The sequence below is a fragment of the Budorcas taxicolor genome, chromosome 24 (genome assembly GCF_023091745.1).
Source record: "Budorcas taxicolor isolate Tak-1 chromosome 24, Takin1.1, whole genome shotgun sequence".
Lineage (NCBI taxonomy): Eukaryota > Metazoa > Chordata > Mammalia > Artiodactyla > Bovidae > Budorcas > Budorcas taxicolor.
In genome coordinates this window covers 27,926,539-27,945,388 of record NC_068933.1, presented here as the reverse complement: position 1 = coordinate 27,945,388, position 18,850 = coordinate 27,926,539, and the positions used below count along the sequence as shown (strand labels likewise).

Sequence of the window (18,850 nt, the reverse complement as noted above, 5' to 3'; positions counted from 1 at the left end):
AGCCTATCCCAGCAGGAAAATGTCAACCTTTAAAGATAAACATCACCTGTAGTGGTGGAGAAAGAATTTATCCCTATCTTCTTTCTCAGGTTTCTAAAAGGATTGAATTGGAAGAGGCTCAATACATAAAGATACACTTACATGAATTTAAGGCTGATGTTTTAAACCAGCTTTGGACCAAGCTTATTTTTATCATAGATGAGTTAAATTCCATAAAATTCTGAAAAGCCATTTTGGGGTAAAGGCCCTTGAAAAAGTAATAAGCAGGCTCTAAATGACCTGCAGGCTCCAAACTGGTCATCCTTTGCTGTATGTACTTTCCAATGCATGAGTGAAGGAGTGTACCCAAATCATCTCCACCCATGAAAACCAAGTAAGTATGACTTCGACATTATGTAAACCTTTTAGCAAGTGGTCAGAGATTGGACTGAGAAAGCAATATAGTAAACCAATAAACAGAACTCTGCTGGATTTGAAAACAAACGAGTAATAGCTTCTTGATGGACTGGGAATGTTGGCTGGGTATAACTTTCTCCCCCAGTTTAGGTGAGAATGGATCAGGAGAATCTATGAATTCAGCAATGCGATTAAGCATCTCTTTCAGGTTACTTTCTTCTGATCTTTATTTACATTTGTCTTGACTTCCCCCACCCAACCCAATAGCGCCAGAAGAAAGCCAACACATTCTGGAATAAAAGCCGTATCAAAGGCAATATCTGCTTTGAAAACCTCCTGTGAAGACTGCGAGCCGCAGTGGACAGGAGATCGATGGACGCATTCCTTGCTGGAATTTCACAAAGGGATACTGTCTGGTGGAATGCAAGGCATCCCCATGACAGGTGGCAAGGACACAGCCCTTGATCTGATTTAACTGAGGCTGAAAGGTAAGAAAGCTCATGAGAACAGGAGGCCAGCTTGACCAGAGTTTGGATAACCGGCCACTTAGGATTCTAGAAGGGTCCTGATCAATCACTGAGGCCAGTGTTCTCAAGTTCCAGTTGAGGAAACTGAGACTCCCCCAAAGGGTCTGAGCCTAAGGTCAAAGCTGGGAACTCCAAGACTGCTGCACCTTCCACATCAAATCATTTCAGCTCTTTTAAGAGTCTGTTGCCTGTCAGCCACTGGGATGATGCGAGAAGCTCAGAAGAAATGAGTTCAGTCAAACCAAAAGATGCCTTCATCAACTAGGATCACTCCTAGACCAGGCACCTGGCGCCCCTTATTCTCATGAGAGCAGCTTCCTTAGGTGGGAGAGCGGATGCTCGCGGGGATTCTCTTACTGGGGTGCTTTCTTCTCTGCGGTAGCTTTGCCCTTCGGTTTTACCTTTCACTATGAGGAGAGTCTCGGTAGGAGTCAGGGGTTTCTCTGGCATGCCTGAGGAAGCTGTTACATTCACGAGGGCCTCCCAAGCCATTGAGACGTCCTCTCGGGCCCCCAGTGGGGCTGCTGTGCCTACTGTTTTCTACGGATGACATCACGATGACAGAGTGGCTTTCCGAAATGATGCTTTCAGTGTGTCCATTGCTCCAGCTACAGGGGAGTGTGAGAGGCAGAGAGGGGGAGAGTTTTAACTCTATGCACACACAGAAATGAAAGGAAGGAAGGGAAGTGACAAACCTTGCAAATGACTGATGTTTCACGCTGGGATTACTTGTCTCAGAAAGGACTGGCTATTAAGATGCTTGTGATGCATAGGATCGTGATTTAGGTTAGCTTTGCGAGGGTACACTTCATTTACACGTTGACCCATTCAACACACATTACACAAATGCCATTTTGTACTAAAGATTTTTAGAGTCTCTCTGTTCGTGAGAGTCTTAGATTAAGGATGCCCTGGTCTTATGTGCTCCATTTGGAAGTCTAGTGCTGCCCTGGGCAGAACCCACTCAGATATCACCAGAGCATTTGAGAGTTTGAGGTTCAGCTAGGTAACCAGTTCTCATGTGATATCCCAGGGCAATCCAATCACTGGAAGAAGTTAACGTCTAAGTATTATATAGTATCTTAGATAAACTCTTTCCAGTATGGCATTTCATTGGAAAAGACCCTGATGCCACGGAAGACTGAAGGCAAAAGGAGAAGGGGGCACCAGAGGATGAGATGGTAAGATAGCAGCACTGACTCCATAGACATGAATTTGAGCAAACTCTGGGAGACAGTGGAGGACAGAGGAGCCTGGTGGGCTATAGTCCATGGGGTCACAAAGAGTTGGACAGGACTTAGTGACTGAATAACAATAATAGCAATTCCGGAAATGGTCAGGCATGAAAAAAGACAACCTCTAAAATGGGGAATAACAATACTGTAAGGTGGGTATTATTTCCCCTTCTTTTGGTGACAGAAAGGTTGAGGGTCAAATTCAAATAGCACTTAGTGGCAGAGTCAATTGGATGTCCAAAGCCTGTTTTTGTTCCAAATCATACACACTACAGTACCGCACTGCCTTATGAGTACCTCCTGTTCCTTTCGTAGGCAGTGAGAACAAGAGGGAACGTGTAAATATTCGTTCTTGGGGAAATGTCATGCAGCTTTTTATTCTCATACCTGTGACTGGGAGTCTGAGTGACAGTAGTGGAATGATGAGCTGTCGAAGTGTAGTGACTGGTGGAAAAAGACGTCTCCGCCTCTCTCTCAACAATATGCTCGCTAGAGATGACATTTTTAGATACGTATTGCTGGATAAACAAAGAGACACAACTTGAAGATTTAGGGAAGTCAAAATCCTAACGATGTCACATCCACACACAAATGTACTCCTCTAATACACATGCTTCGTAACAAGCTCTCTCTCTCCAGTGGCCATATGGCAAAGCCTATCCCGGTTAGTGTGATCTTTAAATTAGATAAATAGAATTCATGAAATTCTCTTAGGACATACACACACAATGTAGGTCCTACCATAACAACTACATTTTATCAGAGAAGACCTGTTTCTTCTCTTGCGTTTCCAACTGATAACATGACTAGATGCAATACAATTCAATTCAATACAAACACCTTCACGGTACTTACTTTTGTAAGCTGTTGCAAGCACAGAAATGGTTTGTCTTATTTCAAATTTTAAGTCATTAGAAGAATTTTTAAAATAATCTCTGTATTTTGAATCTACATTTCTCTTTCAATTTCCCAGCATCCATGTTGCTCTAATGATATCATTGAAATTTTTACCTCGTTGTCAATGGTAAGACTAACAAGGTTACTGAGAGATGTGCAGAATTTATAACAGTGGTCAAGGTTATAAACCCTGACAAATCATACAACAGATAGAAGGTCTTATATTTGGTACAAGTAGATTCTATTTTATTTTTCGCCACTAAATCACAGTAGTTATTACCACCTTTATTAGCAAGAGAGGGACATTTTAAACTTTTCTTTTAAACACTGGAAATGGCAACCCACTCCAGTGTTCTTGCCTGGAGAATCCCAGGGACGGGGGAGCCTGGTGGGCTGCCGTCTATGGGGTCGCCCAGAGTCGGACGTGACTGAAGTGACTTAGCAGTAGCAGTAGCAGTATTTATACCAAATTGAGTTAAGTAATGGGAAAAGACATGCATAGGAATAGTCTTAGATGAAATAGGACATTGATGATCTGATAAGTTATGGGCTCTAAAAGGAGAAGGTGAAGTCGCTCAGTCGTGTCTGACTCTTTGCGACCTCATGGACTGTAGCCTTCCAGCCTTCTCCGTCCATGGGATTCTCCAGGCAAGAATACTGGAGTGGGTTACCATTTCCTTCTCCAGGGGATCTTCCCGACCCAGGGATCGAACCCAGGTCTCCTGCATTGGAGGCAGACGCTTTAACCTCTGAGCCATCAGGGAAGCCCTGGGCTCTAAAAGATGAATATATCAGTTTCATGAATATATCGGGATCTAAAAGAAACTGATATATTCATGGAAACAAACAAAAAAATACAATCCGAATTATACTTGAAACTCTAGCTGGTTATCTTAACCATAGAAAGGTTTATTCCATGTGGATCTTTGCTTTAAGGAAAAGATGGTGTTGTCATATGTAATGAGCTATTTTTAGTCTGTATAACAAATGACTCTTGTTCCCTGGAAGGCAATGTAAGCTCAGTGAATCTAATGAAAATAATATTTAACAATTATACAACACTCACCAACTGCCACTGGGCTAATGGATTATGTGGATTATTTTTTTAATGCCCACTGGAACTTTTTGAAGTAGGTATTATTTTTATGATGAAGAAATGGGGGTTAGAAAAGTTAAAACTCACAATCACATAGCTTGAGCCATAACCAGGATTCAGGCAGTCATTCTGCTTCCTATATAACATACAACGTGACAGACTAAAGGTATGTCTATAGAGAATGTACTTAGCAACTGTGTAGAACATTCTAATGAACACACTGGTAGGGGGAGGAAAGGATGTTACTTCATCCTTTCCTTAACTACTTCACTGGTAGTGAAGGATGTTAATTTATCAGCACCTAACAGTCTTCTGACTTCCTGATGGTTGAACTACTAGCAACCCTGAACTTGGGTCTTTTGTTATATTTGCTCCACACAAAATTCATCTTTGACTATAAGATTGAAAATGCTACTGTCATATAATCTTCCAGCTCTGCTTATAGAAAGCCAATCATCTAAGGGAAATGAAAGCAAAACAAGAATGATGGTGAAGTACGAAGAGTAATACTCCAGAAACCAGGAAAGCTGAGTTCCGCTCTGCCCTGGCTCTTACAGTAAGTCCCCTACATAATTCATGTCAATGTATGGCAAAACCAATACAGTATTGTAAAGTAAAATAAAGTAAAAATAAAAATTAAAAAAAAAAAGAATCTTCAAGTTGCAAACTTTCAAAGATGTGAACATATTATAAACCTATTATAGTACTATATAGCTGGTTGTGTTAGCTGGGTATGTAGGCTAATTTTGTTGGACTTACCGACAAACTGGATTTACAAATAAGAACTTGTTCGCATGGAACTTGTTTGTATGTAAAGGACTTACCCTATCTATAAAAAACCTAGGGGGAGTTTTGGAAAATGCTATCTAAAGACTCTCTGAATCTAATATTTAGTGACTTCATTATATTTAAAAGCTAGATGATTGTTAAATTTAAAAAATGCATCTTTGAATGTTGAAGGATGTATTTCCTCCAAAGGGTTTGGTATCTTGTAGAAAGAGTCAAGGAATCAGAAAGTATTAAATTCTTCTGTTTTGGCTACTGAGAAGCAAGTCTGGTAATGCCCTTAACATTTTCCATGGCCTAATATCTCCCTTCTCAGAATCAGTAAATCATAAGGCGCCTCAAAATGCCTCTAATTAAAAAAAAAAAAAAAAAGGACTCTAGAGCCTTTAGCTCAGTTATCAGTGCTAATTAGTTATAGACTCAAGCAGCCTTCATTTCCCAAGTATAAAAAAATAAAACATTTCCTTCTGATTCTTGTGTCATGAGTTTTATTATTTTTCTTTGTGTTTTTTTCTCTGCTCTTTCTTCCGGTTATGGCTTCCTTACAGAACAAACCCAACATTATTATTCCGACCCATTAATGAACACTTTATAAGAGGAAATGTGCTGGTTTTACAGTCACCAAATCCACTTTAAAAAATGTTCCCATTATTTTCTCTTGGCGAAACCTTGGCTTCCTGGAAGCCCTGGTGATTAATGGCAGCAGCTAAGAGACTAAGAGCTTTAGAAAATAAACTTCAAGGTGCCTGAACAGAGGAGAGATGCTGAACTTTCCCACTGGGCAGAGTCAACATACATTCACCAGCTGCACGTTCTCGGGGGGCGGATTGGGGTGGTGGGGCCCGTTGGCTACGTTCATCATGGTGTTTCTTTCAGACCGAAGGCTCTGCCGAAGCCGGTCATGAAGCTTTTTCCGTTGTTTCCTGGATAGGGAAAAATGGAGCACTGATTTATTTTTTTTTCTAATTATTGACATTTTTCAGTACAGTCAGTTCTTTCTTCTACCAACACAACACTCAAGGCAGTGGATTGGTGGGGAGAGAGAGAGGGCACGCCACCCCATCTCAGAAGTGGAATCATCTGTTCTTAGCAAATAGATTGAAGAAGCCGGTGGGATTCTTACAGAAATAGAACTGGGCTGCTGAGAGATAAGGAAAAAACAGCAGAGAAGACAAGATAAGTCAAGTTGAGCTTTGGCGAAAACTCAGACTTTCATAATCACTCCATCTTTGCCCAAGTCTTACAGATGGTCATGTGTCTTAGGCTACAATTCACGCTGTGCAATTGATAAGGCTGATTTCATTTATAGTTTTGCCTGTGTGTCTTTCAAGAAAATGGAGTTACTTTTGAATCTGTGTATCATAGTGTGTGTGTGTGAGTGAAAATGTGTACATCCTTTGCCAGAAGATTTTGGCACAACTATAACATGATCCTATTCTAGTACATTTTTGTATAACTAGGTAATGAATATTCAAATATTGAGACTGAATCTAGTAAGACTCATAAGACGGATTCCATGAAGGTTTATTTTTCTCTGTCGCTTGCTCAATTCTGGCAACACGCTACATCCCAGGACATTAAGGAAATGCCATCCATGTCCTTGTTTCTATGGCATAAATGCAGATTGTCTGTGTTTCTCAATTCAGATCGTAATAATATTCCCATGACTAGTTTTGGCATAAGAGTTTATGTGATGAAACGACAAAGTAAAATAAAACTGTGAATAGCATTATTTCAAAGTAGAAGTTCTATATACGATACAAAAGTGAAAGGAATTCATATCATATGATAATTGTATTTGTTAACAAGGACCCAGCTTCAACAACCAACAAAGTGAACACAAATCTATTTTCATCTTTTCTCTTTTATTCTTTCAAAGCAAGTTTTGCTTGCTTCTCCTCCCGTGAGAGTCCTTTTGTACATCTCACACTGTGGGAGAATTTGAACTGGTAACCTAACTAGATGCAACTGAAAACTCCATCATGGTTTTTAAAAATGCCTGCCTTTCAAACGCCACCAAACGCCTCCATTGTCCCCTATGTCTGAGTGCAGATTGGACGTGTCCTCAGAGTTGAGGTGACAAGCTCACTTGTGGTACCCACAACACTCCTTTCAGGAGGGACCCATATCCACAGACACCCGCATGGGTACCTATGCAACCCTGTCCCTCCAACCCTTTTCTTGGGTCACGGGACTGTGGTCAATGAACAAAAGTCTTCTGAACACTTTCGCACAAATAGGCAAAGCTTTCTAATGCCTGTGGTTAGGAAGGTCCTCAGAATGGGTTATTTGGGACCAAAAATAAGGAGGAAATCCCCCTGCCCCTTCCAGGACAAGGCTGTGGAGCCCGGTTTCTGCATAGCCTTTGCCGCCCGGGCTGCCTGTGAGCTCAGGGGGAAGGAGGCCGGGGAGGTGTTTACTTGGTTTTGCAGTAGGCCACCACACACATGATGCCAACCACGAGCAGTGCGATGCAGATGCCGGTGATGGTGAGCACTCTCTTCTGGTAGAGCTCCTCCGCTTCTGGAAAGGGATGAGAACAGACGTCAGCGAGGCTAGCTCCCTGACCCTCGCCCGGACTTACAGCTGAAGAGCTGGCATTGTCCATGTTCACAAGAAAATACACACGGGACAACTCATTCCTTCGGCAAATAAGACGTAAGGTGCAGCAAGCTCCGCACCACATTTTGAGCATAAAGCTGCAAAGCCCATTGGAGGGCCATTTATAATTTAAAAAATATGATCTATTCAATGACTTTAATGTTAAGCCATAGATGCGTACTAAACTGACAAACCATAAACGTTAATGGTAAAATAACGATTTTGGTTAAAACTGTAGATTTTATTAAAAAAAAAAAACTCTTGCAAAGACAACAGGAATTGATGCCAATAAAAGGAGCTGGCATTGGCACCACTGGGACCCTCCCCTTCCCCCTTCTTCCCAGCCTCCTGTCCCCTCCCCTCCCCCACCCCAAGCCTTTTTTGATTTCCCAGCTAGTTCCTATTCCCATGGTCTTTACAAAGAACCACTTTTAACTTAAAACAAAAGAAAAAAAAGAAAAGACAACTCAAAGACATTTGCAAACATGAGCTTGACTTGTAGTTAGAAACAAAACTGAGGCAGGATTTCTATGATTTAATAGGAAAATGGGGACAGAAGCAGCAGGACAAGGAGTAGCTTGGCACTGTATCAGAGAAACTCCAGTAAGATGGGTGGGATAGTCCTGGCCCACGAGGAAGACTTGTCCTTTGAGGAACAGTTATTATGACTTCACCAGTTGTACTTAGAGATCTAGTTTATGACATTACAAAACCACTGGCACAAATGATATAAGATTTGGAATAGATTGTACCTTCCTGCATTGGACAAGTTGGCAAATTAGCTAATGTCGGTTGCACCAGGGAGGTGGGATGTTTAGAAATTTCAGATGAAGGTACTACTATACTCCCACTGCAACCAGTTTCTGATTCATGGAAGGTTTTCGATTTGCAAATCAGCTTTGGAGGGGGATAAATTGCTATAGAACGGGAGTCAGGTTCTTAATAAGATTGGCTGATTTAATGGTGAACCTGATCCTCTTAGGAACGAAGCTTCCAACCAGTCTGGTCACACTCACTGGGAAATATTCACAAGTTCAATGAGAAAGAGAAATTAACCAGTGCATAATAAGCAGTCTAAGCTGCATTTGCTATTCTGATTAACACGCTGGTCAAGAACTGGGAAATATTTTACCAATGAAGGTCTCTTATCTGGATATCAACATGGGGCCTTATAGAACAATTTCAATTTACATTCTCTGTCTCAGCAGCCACAGTTTTTCTTTTTTTTTTTTTTCTTCTTTTTCCCTCTACTGAGAGAGGGTAAGTTGCCGGAAGTCTTCTTGAAATGAAAAAAGGTGCAATGCCATTTCTATGATACAGCAGACTTTATCATTAAACAAAAACATTTCCTACAAGCCAAGCCCATGGTAATCAAATTCCAGTTAACAGGTCAGGAACATTGTCAAATCAAATTAATAAGATCACTGATTATTAACAGGAGGAGGAGGAGGAGGAGAAAATAGTCAGTGGGTAAAAAAAAAGACCAGAATGCTGCAGAGATTATACGAAAACAAACAGAAAGGGTTGGAAGAGGAAAAGAAAGCAAACCGAGAGGACAGACTGACAGAATGACGGAGAGAGGGAGGAAGCCAGGTAGGAGGGAAAAACGAGGTTAAAGAGTGAAGGAGCCATCTGAGGTTCCTGGCACAGCATGCCTGATACTAGGGGAGGAAAAATAAATACATAAAAGAAAACCAGAGGGAGGAAGTGCTGGGGTGGGAAGCAAGGTGGATATAGATTTGGAAGGGTTATCCCATACAGCATAACTCCTAACCTAGGCTGGCGGTCACGTGGCAGCCACAATTAGAAAGCAAAGCAGCTGGTGCATTGCGGGGGCGACAACGGACCAGGAGACAGAGAGCCCTGTCACGTTATTTCTGTGCCGCGTAAGTCAAATGAGGACGTGACGTGTGGATGCTTGTATGTTAATTGCGAGTGTCTGCTGCCTCCCTTCCCCTAGAGCCACAGGACGGGGAATTCAATTTCATAAGGTGTTAATCTGTGAGCTGATGTGGCTGGAACGGGCACCTGGATGATTTTAGCACTAAGTCTAAACAGCAAAGGCATCACCCCACTGGTCCTTCTCTGGGGGAAGCAGAACACAGAGCAGGAATCTTTTGTTTGGGATGAACTAGTTGAGAAACAGGAGTGTAAAAGCATCACTGCCTAGAAAGTGAAGATCCTACTGTACTTCTTTCACTTACTCTATTTTTCCTTCTTTTCAAAGAGCAAGCACTGGTAGTGCTTCCATCTTCCAATTCTATTTTTAGAAAAACCTGGGAAACTGCTTCCCCAAACTGCAAAAAGAGGACCTATCCAAGCGCTAAAAGTGGGGAAGGCATCCGTCTTTTGCAAGTTTTTTGGTGGTTGTTAATTCTAAAAGAATAGACTGACTAGGCTTTGTGAAGAAATGGCATATAATGACTTGCTCATTCTCCCCCGGTTATGTCAGCAGATGACACTTCCCGGGAAAATCAATCACGGAACTGGAAAGGCAGCCCAGTCAAGGGCAAAGGGCAAAACAAAAGTGCTAAGATGAGCCAGTTGAAACCAAGTCCCCTAGAGGATAGATGTGGCTTAGGACTCTATACTCACATCAGGATGGCCTGAATGCATTAAGTATTTTCCATTTAAGTTTCTATCAGATCTTTCAATGGTTCCCTAAATCAGGTGACCCTCACAATATAAATATGTTCAAGGAGAAATACTTGGTGGACAATAATATAAAAAATGCTTTTAAAAAAAAACAACCCTCCTATTTCTCCCTTATTTTTTCCCTGTGTTACAGGGTCAACTGGACAAGAGCAAATTAGAGAGTGTTGAAAAAAAGAATCCATCAGTCCTGTTGGTGGATCTGCCTTAATGAGTTGAAACACTTCTAAGCCTTTATGGTTTGGCTGGATGCATTAAATGAATCAGATCAAGCATGTTTTTCAGACTGATCTGGCCAGGCCAAGAGACAGAAGCCTTGGCCGTTGCAATTAGCCTGTAAGGTCTGATTTTCCTTAAGGATGGAACGTTCTGGCTGGCTGGAACCTCTGGAAGCCTTTCCTGTAAGAGGTGTGTGGGTATCAGCTCAGGGTGCCTTTACTAAACCCTTCAGGTCTTACTGAGGGAGGTCATGTATCTGAAAAAGCCATCACCCTACTTCATTGTTTGGGAAAATAAATATTAAATTTAATAATTAGACCCTAAAGTGATAACACTGGAAGGATGCTGTTAGGGAGAAGAGAGGAGGTGACGGTGGGATTTTTTTTTTTTTCTTCCTTACAGGTAAGGCCAATATGCCTTTTGAGAAGTGCGATAAATTTCATCCCGAGGGAAGTAACCTTAGATAACGCCCCTCAAGTAGACCACCTGACACCCGTGGGATGTTGGTGGGGCTTCTCGTACTCCTTACTCTTGAGTGATGTTCTCTGATGTGCAAAGGACCGGTTACACGAATGTGGGGCTTTCCCCATCACATGAATAGTTTTCTCTTGGAATTTTTTTCCGGGGGGAGGGGAATGTGCAAGTAATTGAGTTTCTATCCCTGAAACTGATAGCTTGCAACAGCCTCATTTTCCAGATTATGGAAAGTACATTAGGTGTAGACTGTGATGTTATCATTGAAAAGAAAGCAACAGCTATAAGATGCTTTTGTTGCATGATGTCACTGACACTAGCTGAATGGAGGCCAGACAGTCCTTTATCAAGGACATTGCTTTATTGACTGATACGCACTTCCAGCGCTGTAGCATTCAGGAAGCCTGGGGACCTGCACTGCAGAGCCTCCAGGAGGACAAAATGGCTTCCCCTTCCTGCCAAGCCTGGCTTTTCTCCCAACTATCTAGGATGTTGTCTAGTCGCTAAGTCATATCCAACTCTGCAACCCTAAGGACTGTAGCCCACCAGGCTCTTCTTTCCATGGGATTTCCAAGGCAAGGATACTGGAGTGGGTGGCCATTTCCTTCTCCAGGGAATCTTTCCAACCCAGAGACAGAACTTGAGTTTCCTGCAATGGCAGGTGGATTCTTTACTGCTGAGCCACTGGGGAACAGTATGAAAATTTGTATTTGATTACTTGGGATATGGTGACTCAAATTTAATTCTATTAGTGCTAGAATTTCCATCTACAATAGCATAGTGTATTTTGTTGTTTTTTATTTCCTTGCTCATAAGATAATGAAGCTTAGTGCAGTGCTTGTATATATCTCCAGAAAACTAGAGTAATCCATGTCTGAAAGTGAAAAGTGAAAGTTGCTCAGCCATATACAGTCCATAGGATTCTCCAGGCCAGAATACTGAAGTGGGTAGCCTTTCTCTTCTCCGGATCTTTCCAACCTAGGAATTGAACCGGGGTCTCCTGCATTGCAGGCAGATTCTTTACCACCTGAGCTATCAGGGAATGTATGTACTATTATGCTGCAGTGTAAGAGCTTTCTATGTTACAGTATGAATAGATGATTTTTACATTGTACGTAAAGCTGCGATTCATGGGGTCGCAAAGAGTCGGACACGACTGAGCGACTGAACTGAACTGAACTGAAAGCTCCCATTAGCCGAAAATGCGGAGTGTTCTTAAGTCGGTGTATGTGAAGCTTCTTTTGTTCTCAGGCCCCTGGCTTGGTTCCTCCTAAAGCCTTATGAATCACTTCAACTTACCCAGCTCTGGAATAACAGCACGGTCAGCTCCGATCAGTGGGTCAAGGAACATGGGATGTATGTGAATTGTACCAAGTAAGGCGATTTTCAACTCTAAGTGAAAGTTTTGAGTCTAAAAGCTGCTGCCCTCAGTACCTCGTCGGTAAACTAACCATAGATTGAAAGCAAAGAAATCATTGTTATAGCTGTATGATCCCTTCTAAAGAGAAAGGAAATTAGTTAGGAACTGAAAGGTAAGAGTAGACAGGGGGGAAATATAAAGGTTTCAGCTCATAGGCTCTAAATTCTGCAGGCTAAAAGGAATGATGATTGGTCCATACCCATAAATTCAATCCCAAGATGCTCTGCCAATGCAGAAAGTTGACAAAAAAAAAAAAAAAAAAAAGAAAGAAAGGGAAAAAGTTTCAGAAAAGAGCAATACACTGCACTCCAAAACACATTACACACGACTATTACGGCTCTGTGCGTGCACATGGAACAAACAAATGGCAGATGGTTAAGGAAGCAGTGCTCAGGTACGCCCCTACGAGTCCACAGAGGGAACTTCTCTTTCAAGAGGTGTGCAAATTCCAGCACTGTCTTTATTAACCCTTAAAAGACCTTACTGAGGGAGAAGTGAATGGCTGACCCCTCCTCTATGCTAGGCGTTATCTGGGAATCGAAAGACCGGATTTATCATCAGAGATGGCATTTGGTATCATTTCACCCTTCTGCTTTCAAAAGGCAGGCATGGAGTTCCAGGGAAGTGAAGTCATTTTACCCAAAGGCAGAGAGTGGCAGAGCAGGGAGGTGAAGCCAAGAGGAGCAATTAGGTTGGAAATTTTTGTCCCATTAGATCGCTCATTTCACTGTTTGGGGCTAGCTATGCTCTAATATTTCCTGTTGTATTATTTACTTATCTTTAAACTATTTCCTTTCCCCCCAAATCTTCCACTCTCTCCATCATTGGTATGACATGGAGAACACTTCTGCTCAAAAAAGCCAGCCAGGGCACTGAGGCAACCGGGAGTCTGCTTCCAGTTTTCTGTATCATCTCTGTGTGGCATAGGATAGCCGTGACTCCCTCACTTTTTCAAATGGTTTAAAAAAAAAAAAGGAGGCAGGGGGAGGATGCAATTCCTGGGTTCTTTGGTTAATTTTAATTTTTCCTCAAATCACAAAGAGCCAATTAGATGGGCACTTCCCAGCACTGAGCCCTGATGCCCAGATGATAGCTGATGGCCACAGGCACCCAGCAGGCCTGCAGAGCTGCCCAGGGGAGAGGGCTGGAAGCTGTGCGCCCCCAGCCCACAGTCCTAGCACACCTGACTGAGGACACATCAGAACTGCAGGCCTGGCAGGACCTGCACAGACTCAAGTGGAAAAGTGGGGAAAATCGGGCAAATGAAAAAAAAAAAAAAACCCAAACACAAAAAACAAAAAAACCAATCGAGAAATGACGCTTTTCATTCTTAAAACAAAAAACTGTTAACCAAATGTCATCATCTGGGGCCCTTCCGGACTCCGGTATTTGTGTGTGGGGGGTGGAAAGGCAGGTGGGAAGGCGGGGCAGGATGAAAACAGAGGGGTTCTGTGGTCTGTATTTCTTTTCCTTGGTCACTGACTAGAGAGATACCAGGACAGTCCCCGAATCTGACAAGGCATCTCTTCAGTTTGAAAGCACACGCTGGAGGGGTACTTCTTTTCGAAAACAGTTTGGACATGAACAGATCTCCTCATAGAGAGATCATGTTTGGAGTCATCCTGGTTTCAGGTCCTTTCTCTGCCATTTACGTGTTCAGTGACTTTGGACAAGTTCATTTCTCATTGACAAAATGCTTATGGTATTGACACAGGCCTCACAGGGTGACCCTGCGGAATAAAGGAGACGTGAGGTGTGTCAGCCAACAGCAGAGGGGTTTAACAGCTTGGTGGACAGGTGTATCTGGAGATTTAGTTTGGGCCACTGATCGCAGGCATGCAGGCTTAGTTTTGACTAATTTCTGGGCCCTCAAAACTCTGACAGTCTCTGTGATATATCAAGAATTTATATTAAAAAAAAAAACAAAAAAAAACTTGCCACCTCTTACGGAAATGAAGTTTCCCAGATTTTATATATATGTATGTATAAATACATATCAAATAGTACACTGACTAACAATGATAAAGAGGCACTTTATATAATAGAATTTTCTTTGCCTTAAGTCCAGGGTACTCAGGCAAATCACGTACATTTTTCATAAATTTAAAGAAAGAGGCTGTAGAGTGACTTTGGTTTGCACCGTGTTCACAGCAAAATTAACAGTTTCTTCCAGTCCAAATTTCTCTTGCCTCTGTGCAACACTGAATTGGACAAATTGCCATTTTCCCTCAAGTTGTTTCTTCCATATAAACTTCAGAACATCAAGGTACCACAATTCATTTTCTGAGGAAGTGATAATAAATTTCCTTACACGTTTCCATGAGCAACTGACTCAATTTTTCTCCCTACAACCCCCTATGTGTCTTGCCTTTTCCTCCTACATCAGTAACAATTTAAGGGTTAAAATCAACAGATGACTACAGAAACTCTTTCCAGAGAAGAGAATCATGATTCCATGCCTACATGAACACTGCTAATTATCTATATTAGTTGCATAGAAAGCTTGGTTAAGTCTTCAATAAAATTAGTAGCATGCTCATGCATATATATTACTGCATTTACAGTTTTATAGGTAAGTTGGTGAGCCTAACTCTAATTTCATTTCATGGGAAGTCATTCATATCAGGCAGCTCCAATTTCAAATAATTCAAAGGGAAATTGGTACTTAAAATTGTACTCTCTTCTGCCCATAAGCCCTAACAAGGAAACACGCAGAGGGAAGCATGCATCAATCACCCAAGTCCTGGAGCAAACACTACTGTGATTTATTTGACTATTGGTGGCTACATTTCTTTCATTGTGAGTCAAGAAAAGCAGAATACACAAATACTTTTCATTTTCTGAAGAGCTTATTACTTTCTATCTGTTCTATTTAATCTAATGTTGGCTTAGGGTTATTACATATCATATGTTTCCTATTGAACATCTGCCTAGCCACTCCATTTTTCAAATTAAATTAATAATTCAAAAACACAAAGGTTACTGTAAACAATTTAGCTTCCTTTTCTACATGTGATTTCCTGCTGTGCAGTAAGCAATATAAAAAATTAATTTAAATCTGAGTCTTTAGAAACCATTAAGTACTGACTCACTAATCTTTTGCTGTAGGATTTTATAATTGTTTGAAGAAAACTGATTAACCTGTAGGTTAATTTAAATTTTCAATTGCCTTAGAGAAAAGAACAAGAAAACTTCTTGAAAAGTTGAAATTGTCCATACATGCAATTATAATTTCTGTTAACATTTGAAGACATTCTTGGGTTTTGTTAAGCAAGTAATCTCAAAGAGGTATGTGTCCTCTTGACTTTTGCCCCCCTGAGGATTCTAGAGGAGTCCTGTCAATGTCATTTCTAAATGGAACCAATTTAGCCACTGACTTCTAATTTTCAACTTACCTTTACAATAGGAGATGCTTTTTTTTTTTTCACATATACCAATCCATATTGCCACTGAACCCTTTGAAATGCAATAGGAAACTCCTTTCTTCCAAGTTTACATATGCCATGAGCAAGTATGTTCATAAAAACACACACAGTGAAATCTCACTAATGCTTAGCTGGAGTTAATAATTCTGTTATAGGTTGATGTGTCTTTATTCTACTTTCAGCAAGATGCACATGTTTGATAAAGAAACTAACAACTTCAGTGAATTTTAAAAACATTTGGAAAAATCAACACAAATAATTTAGGCACTAGTAACCTATGAATCAAAAATACTTTTAAGGCTGTCTGAGTTTACTCATTCTGAGGATATGCCTATAAGCTCTAAAATTGTACTCTTTTAAAATAGTTTATACTTTGGGCTATTCTAGAATTACTTCCTATTAGATGTTAGTTTATATATGACCTATTTGCTCCATACTGCTTGAAACTATTGAAGCTGTGTGTTTTTTCCTATAGTCTATAAATTGATTATTGATTGTCTGTATACACAAACACAGACACACATGCACCCCCCCCACACACACACAACACACACACAATGATGAAAACAATCCTTTCAAGCAGGAACTCTGTGTCGAGAGGGGTGAAACCTAAAGCTTACTAACCTCGACAGTATTTTCCAAGAAAGTATTATAAATGTTTTATTTCAAGGCAAATGGCTTCCTTCAAGAAAGCCCTATAAAAGATACACGTGTTCCTTTCTTTTATATTTTAAATCAGTTTTTATAAATCAATACATGTCCCATAGGACACCCTGACCAGAAAAATTGTATTAAATCCTAATAATGTAAGTTATGTGTTTAGAAGCATTTAAAAAATTGTATGTTCTTTTACAATGTGATTCATCAACGGAAAATGTGGTTTGGTAAGTTGAACAATGTGTCTCTCTGAAGCTGGGGAATATTTTTTCTTTTAAAATGTATGATATACATTTCAAACTTTATGAACAAAAATAAGTAAATTTTAAACTTTACCAAGATGGCAACACTTTTTAGCTTTCGTGTAGCTTTCATTACTAGTTGGACATAAAGTTCTTAGAGCAGCAAATATTTATTTCCCTGCCTTCGATGTGAAGGTTTGTGGAAGTAAAAACTGAGGATTTAAGACATGGAAGTTAGAAAATTAACTCTGGGCAAGACAATTTTGGAAAGCAGTTTCTGAATGGAAGCTCTTGCTTTTCCAGACACGAGGCAGGACTGATGCACAGTCATTACAGACTTTGTTTATAAATGTGCTTCCTATCTATCTTTGTTAAATCAGGTTAAATCTGAATGCTGTTTTCCTGGACATCTTCCAAAAGTGCCACTGAAAGCTTACTAAAGAATTTATTCAAGGAATCACATTCTGATTAAAATACATAATGGCTATTTTTAAATTATATCTTATGAAAGAGAATATGGTCTAAAAGAGAAATTGAGAACATTTTTTCAGGTTCTTCTGTCAGATCTCACTGCATCATTATTTCGGAAAATGCCTTCATTTTTACAACGCTTTCAGTGCACAATGATATTCCAAAAATTTAAGTACAATACACATGTTCAGAATTTTCATTAAAGTTTAAAATATAATTGTACTGAATTTATACAGTCACAGGGATTTGTAAATCCATGTCATTTGAATACAAACATTTCTAAAAGGAATGGCTGTATTAAGTAAAATTTTATTATTTACCTTCTGTTTTTACGTTTCATCTTATCTACCTTTATATCAAAAATCTATAGCTACAGAGAGAACAATTCTGTCCAGGAAAAGCATTTTATTTAAAGGTTTTGAATAAAGAGGAGATTGTGTTTGAAAATTTGGCAATGCCAATTTATCACTTTTTCACAACAAAAAATGGTCTGTAACGTGATTTTTGATATGCAGCTTTTGTAAATACATCAGAAGTACCACTCACTAAAAAAATGATGGAATAGTATGGGTCCAATCTCCTCATAATGCATATGAAATTTCTTTTTTGATAGAATTTATTCTTCCATGACTGTTAACATGAGAAACGGAATGTTATTCTTTGCATGACTACAAATAAGGGTCAAATCTCATTCTTTTAGGGCCCCCAAATGACCAATTTCTATCACTGTTTCTTGTGTTACATGAATTTATACCACAATACACTATGTGAAATATTTTGGGGGGTGAGCAATTGACAAGCCAAATCAGAGGCTGACAAATCCATTATAATGCTTTTGTAAATAAAATCTAATAGCACATGGCCATACTTATGAATTGCTTTTGTGCTCCACAGGCTGAGTTTTAGAAAAAAAAATTGTCACTCTTGATCTACATGGATAACTACATGGAATCTATTTTTAAAATGATGCTTTGAAAGTTCCAGAATTAAAAGCTAAAGTCCTTGTTCACAAAAGAAGGACAGATACATAGTTTAGTTATCCATGCAGTTATATACAATGTAAACCGTCTTTTAGGAATGTTCAAAACTTCATGAAGCCAAAGAAATCCATCAAAATTTCCCGGTCCTCATTTTAAAAGTATACATCTAGCAGTGAACTGTGATATTTCATAGTAACTAATAAATATTTTTAAAAAAACAACTTTTTCCTAAAATTATTACTGAGAGTAGAATAGCATAAATAAGTGATTTAACAATTCATCTAAAAATCATTTAGACCTGAATCCCTTGTTTCCTAAACAAGGTCAAATAGAAGCCAGGCTATCTCCTTTACTGTGAAATGTTTGCTTTTAATTTTCCTATTCAGTGCTTTTTTTTTTTTTAATGCAAACTGTTTGGTTAATGAAGAGAAACATCTGAACTCTTTTTATTCTGTTTATTTGTCGGAAAGAACACATTCTGAACCGAAGCAAACTTACCATCATTTCAAGTGTGTACTGGTTACAACTTAGCACACCTCCTTTTCAAGGATGGGGTCATTTTATAAAGAAGATGGACTGTTCCGTGGAATGATTTTTATTTTCTCAATAAAAGTGAGACTTTTCAAGGCCTTTATTGTCATTGCACTGGGTGAGAGAGACTATCACGTTGTATCACAGTAATTCAAGATCAATTTCAGAAACACTGGAGCCTCACGCACCTATGAGTAGCTCAGAGCCCACTAGTCACGAACAGAGGAAGTCATACATTTGC

At 39.9% G+C, this 18,850-nt stretch overlaps 1 protein-coding gene across 1 annotated transcript in view; it reads right to left on the bottom strand.

The window, feature by feature from the left end:
* NRG1 (neuregulin 1) overlaps positions 1–18,850 on the bottom strand; it is a 1,131,190-nt gene that overhangs the window by 2,036 nt on the left and 1,110,304 nt on the right. Inside the window, exons 8-12 of the mRNA XM_052661558.1 lie at positions 12,503–12,526; positions 7,358–7,460; positions 5,734–5,860; positions 2,546–2,676; positions 1,325–1,531 (exon numbers count right to left, since the gene is read on the bottom strand). Of these exons, the coding sequence (XP_052517518.1) occupies positions 1,325–1,531; positions 2,546–2,676; positions 5,734–5,860; positions 7,358–7,460; positions 12,503–12,526 (592 nt within the window). The remainder of the gene's footprint in view (positions 1–1,324; positions 1,532–2,545; positions 2,677–5,733; positions 5,861–7,357; positions 7,461–12,502; positions 12,527–18,850) is intronic.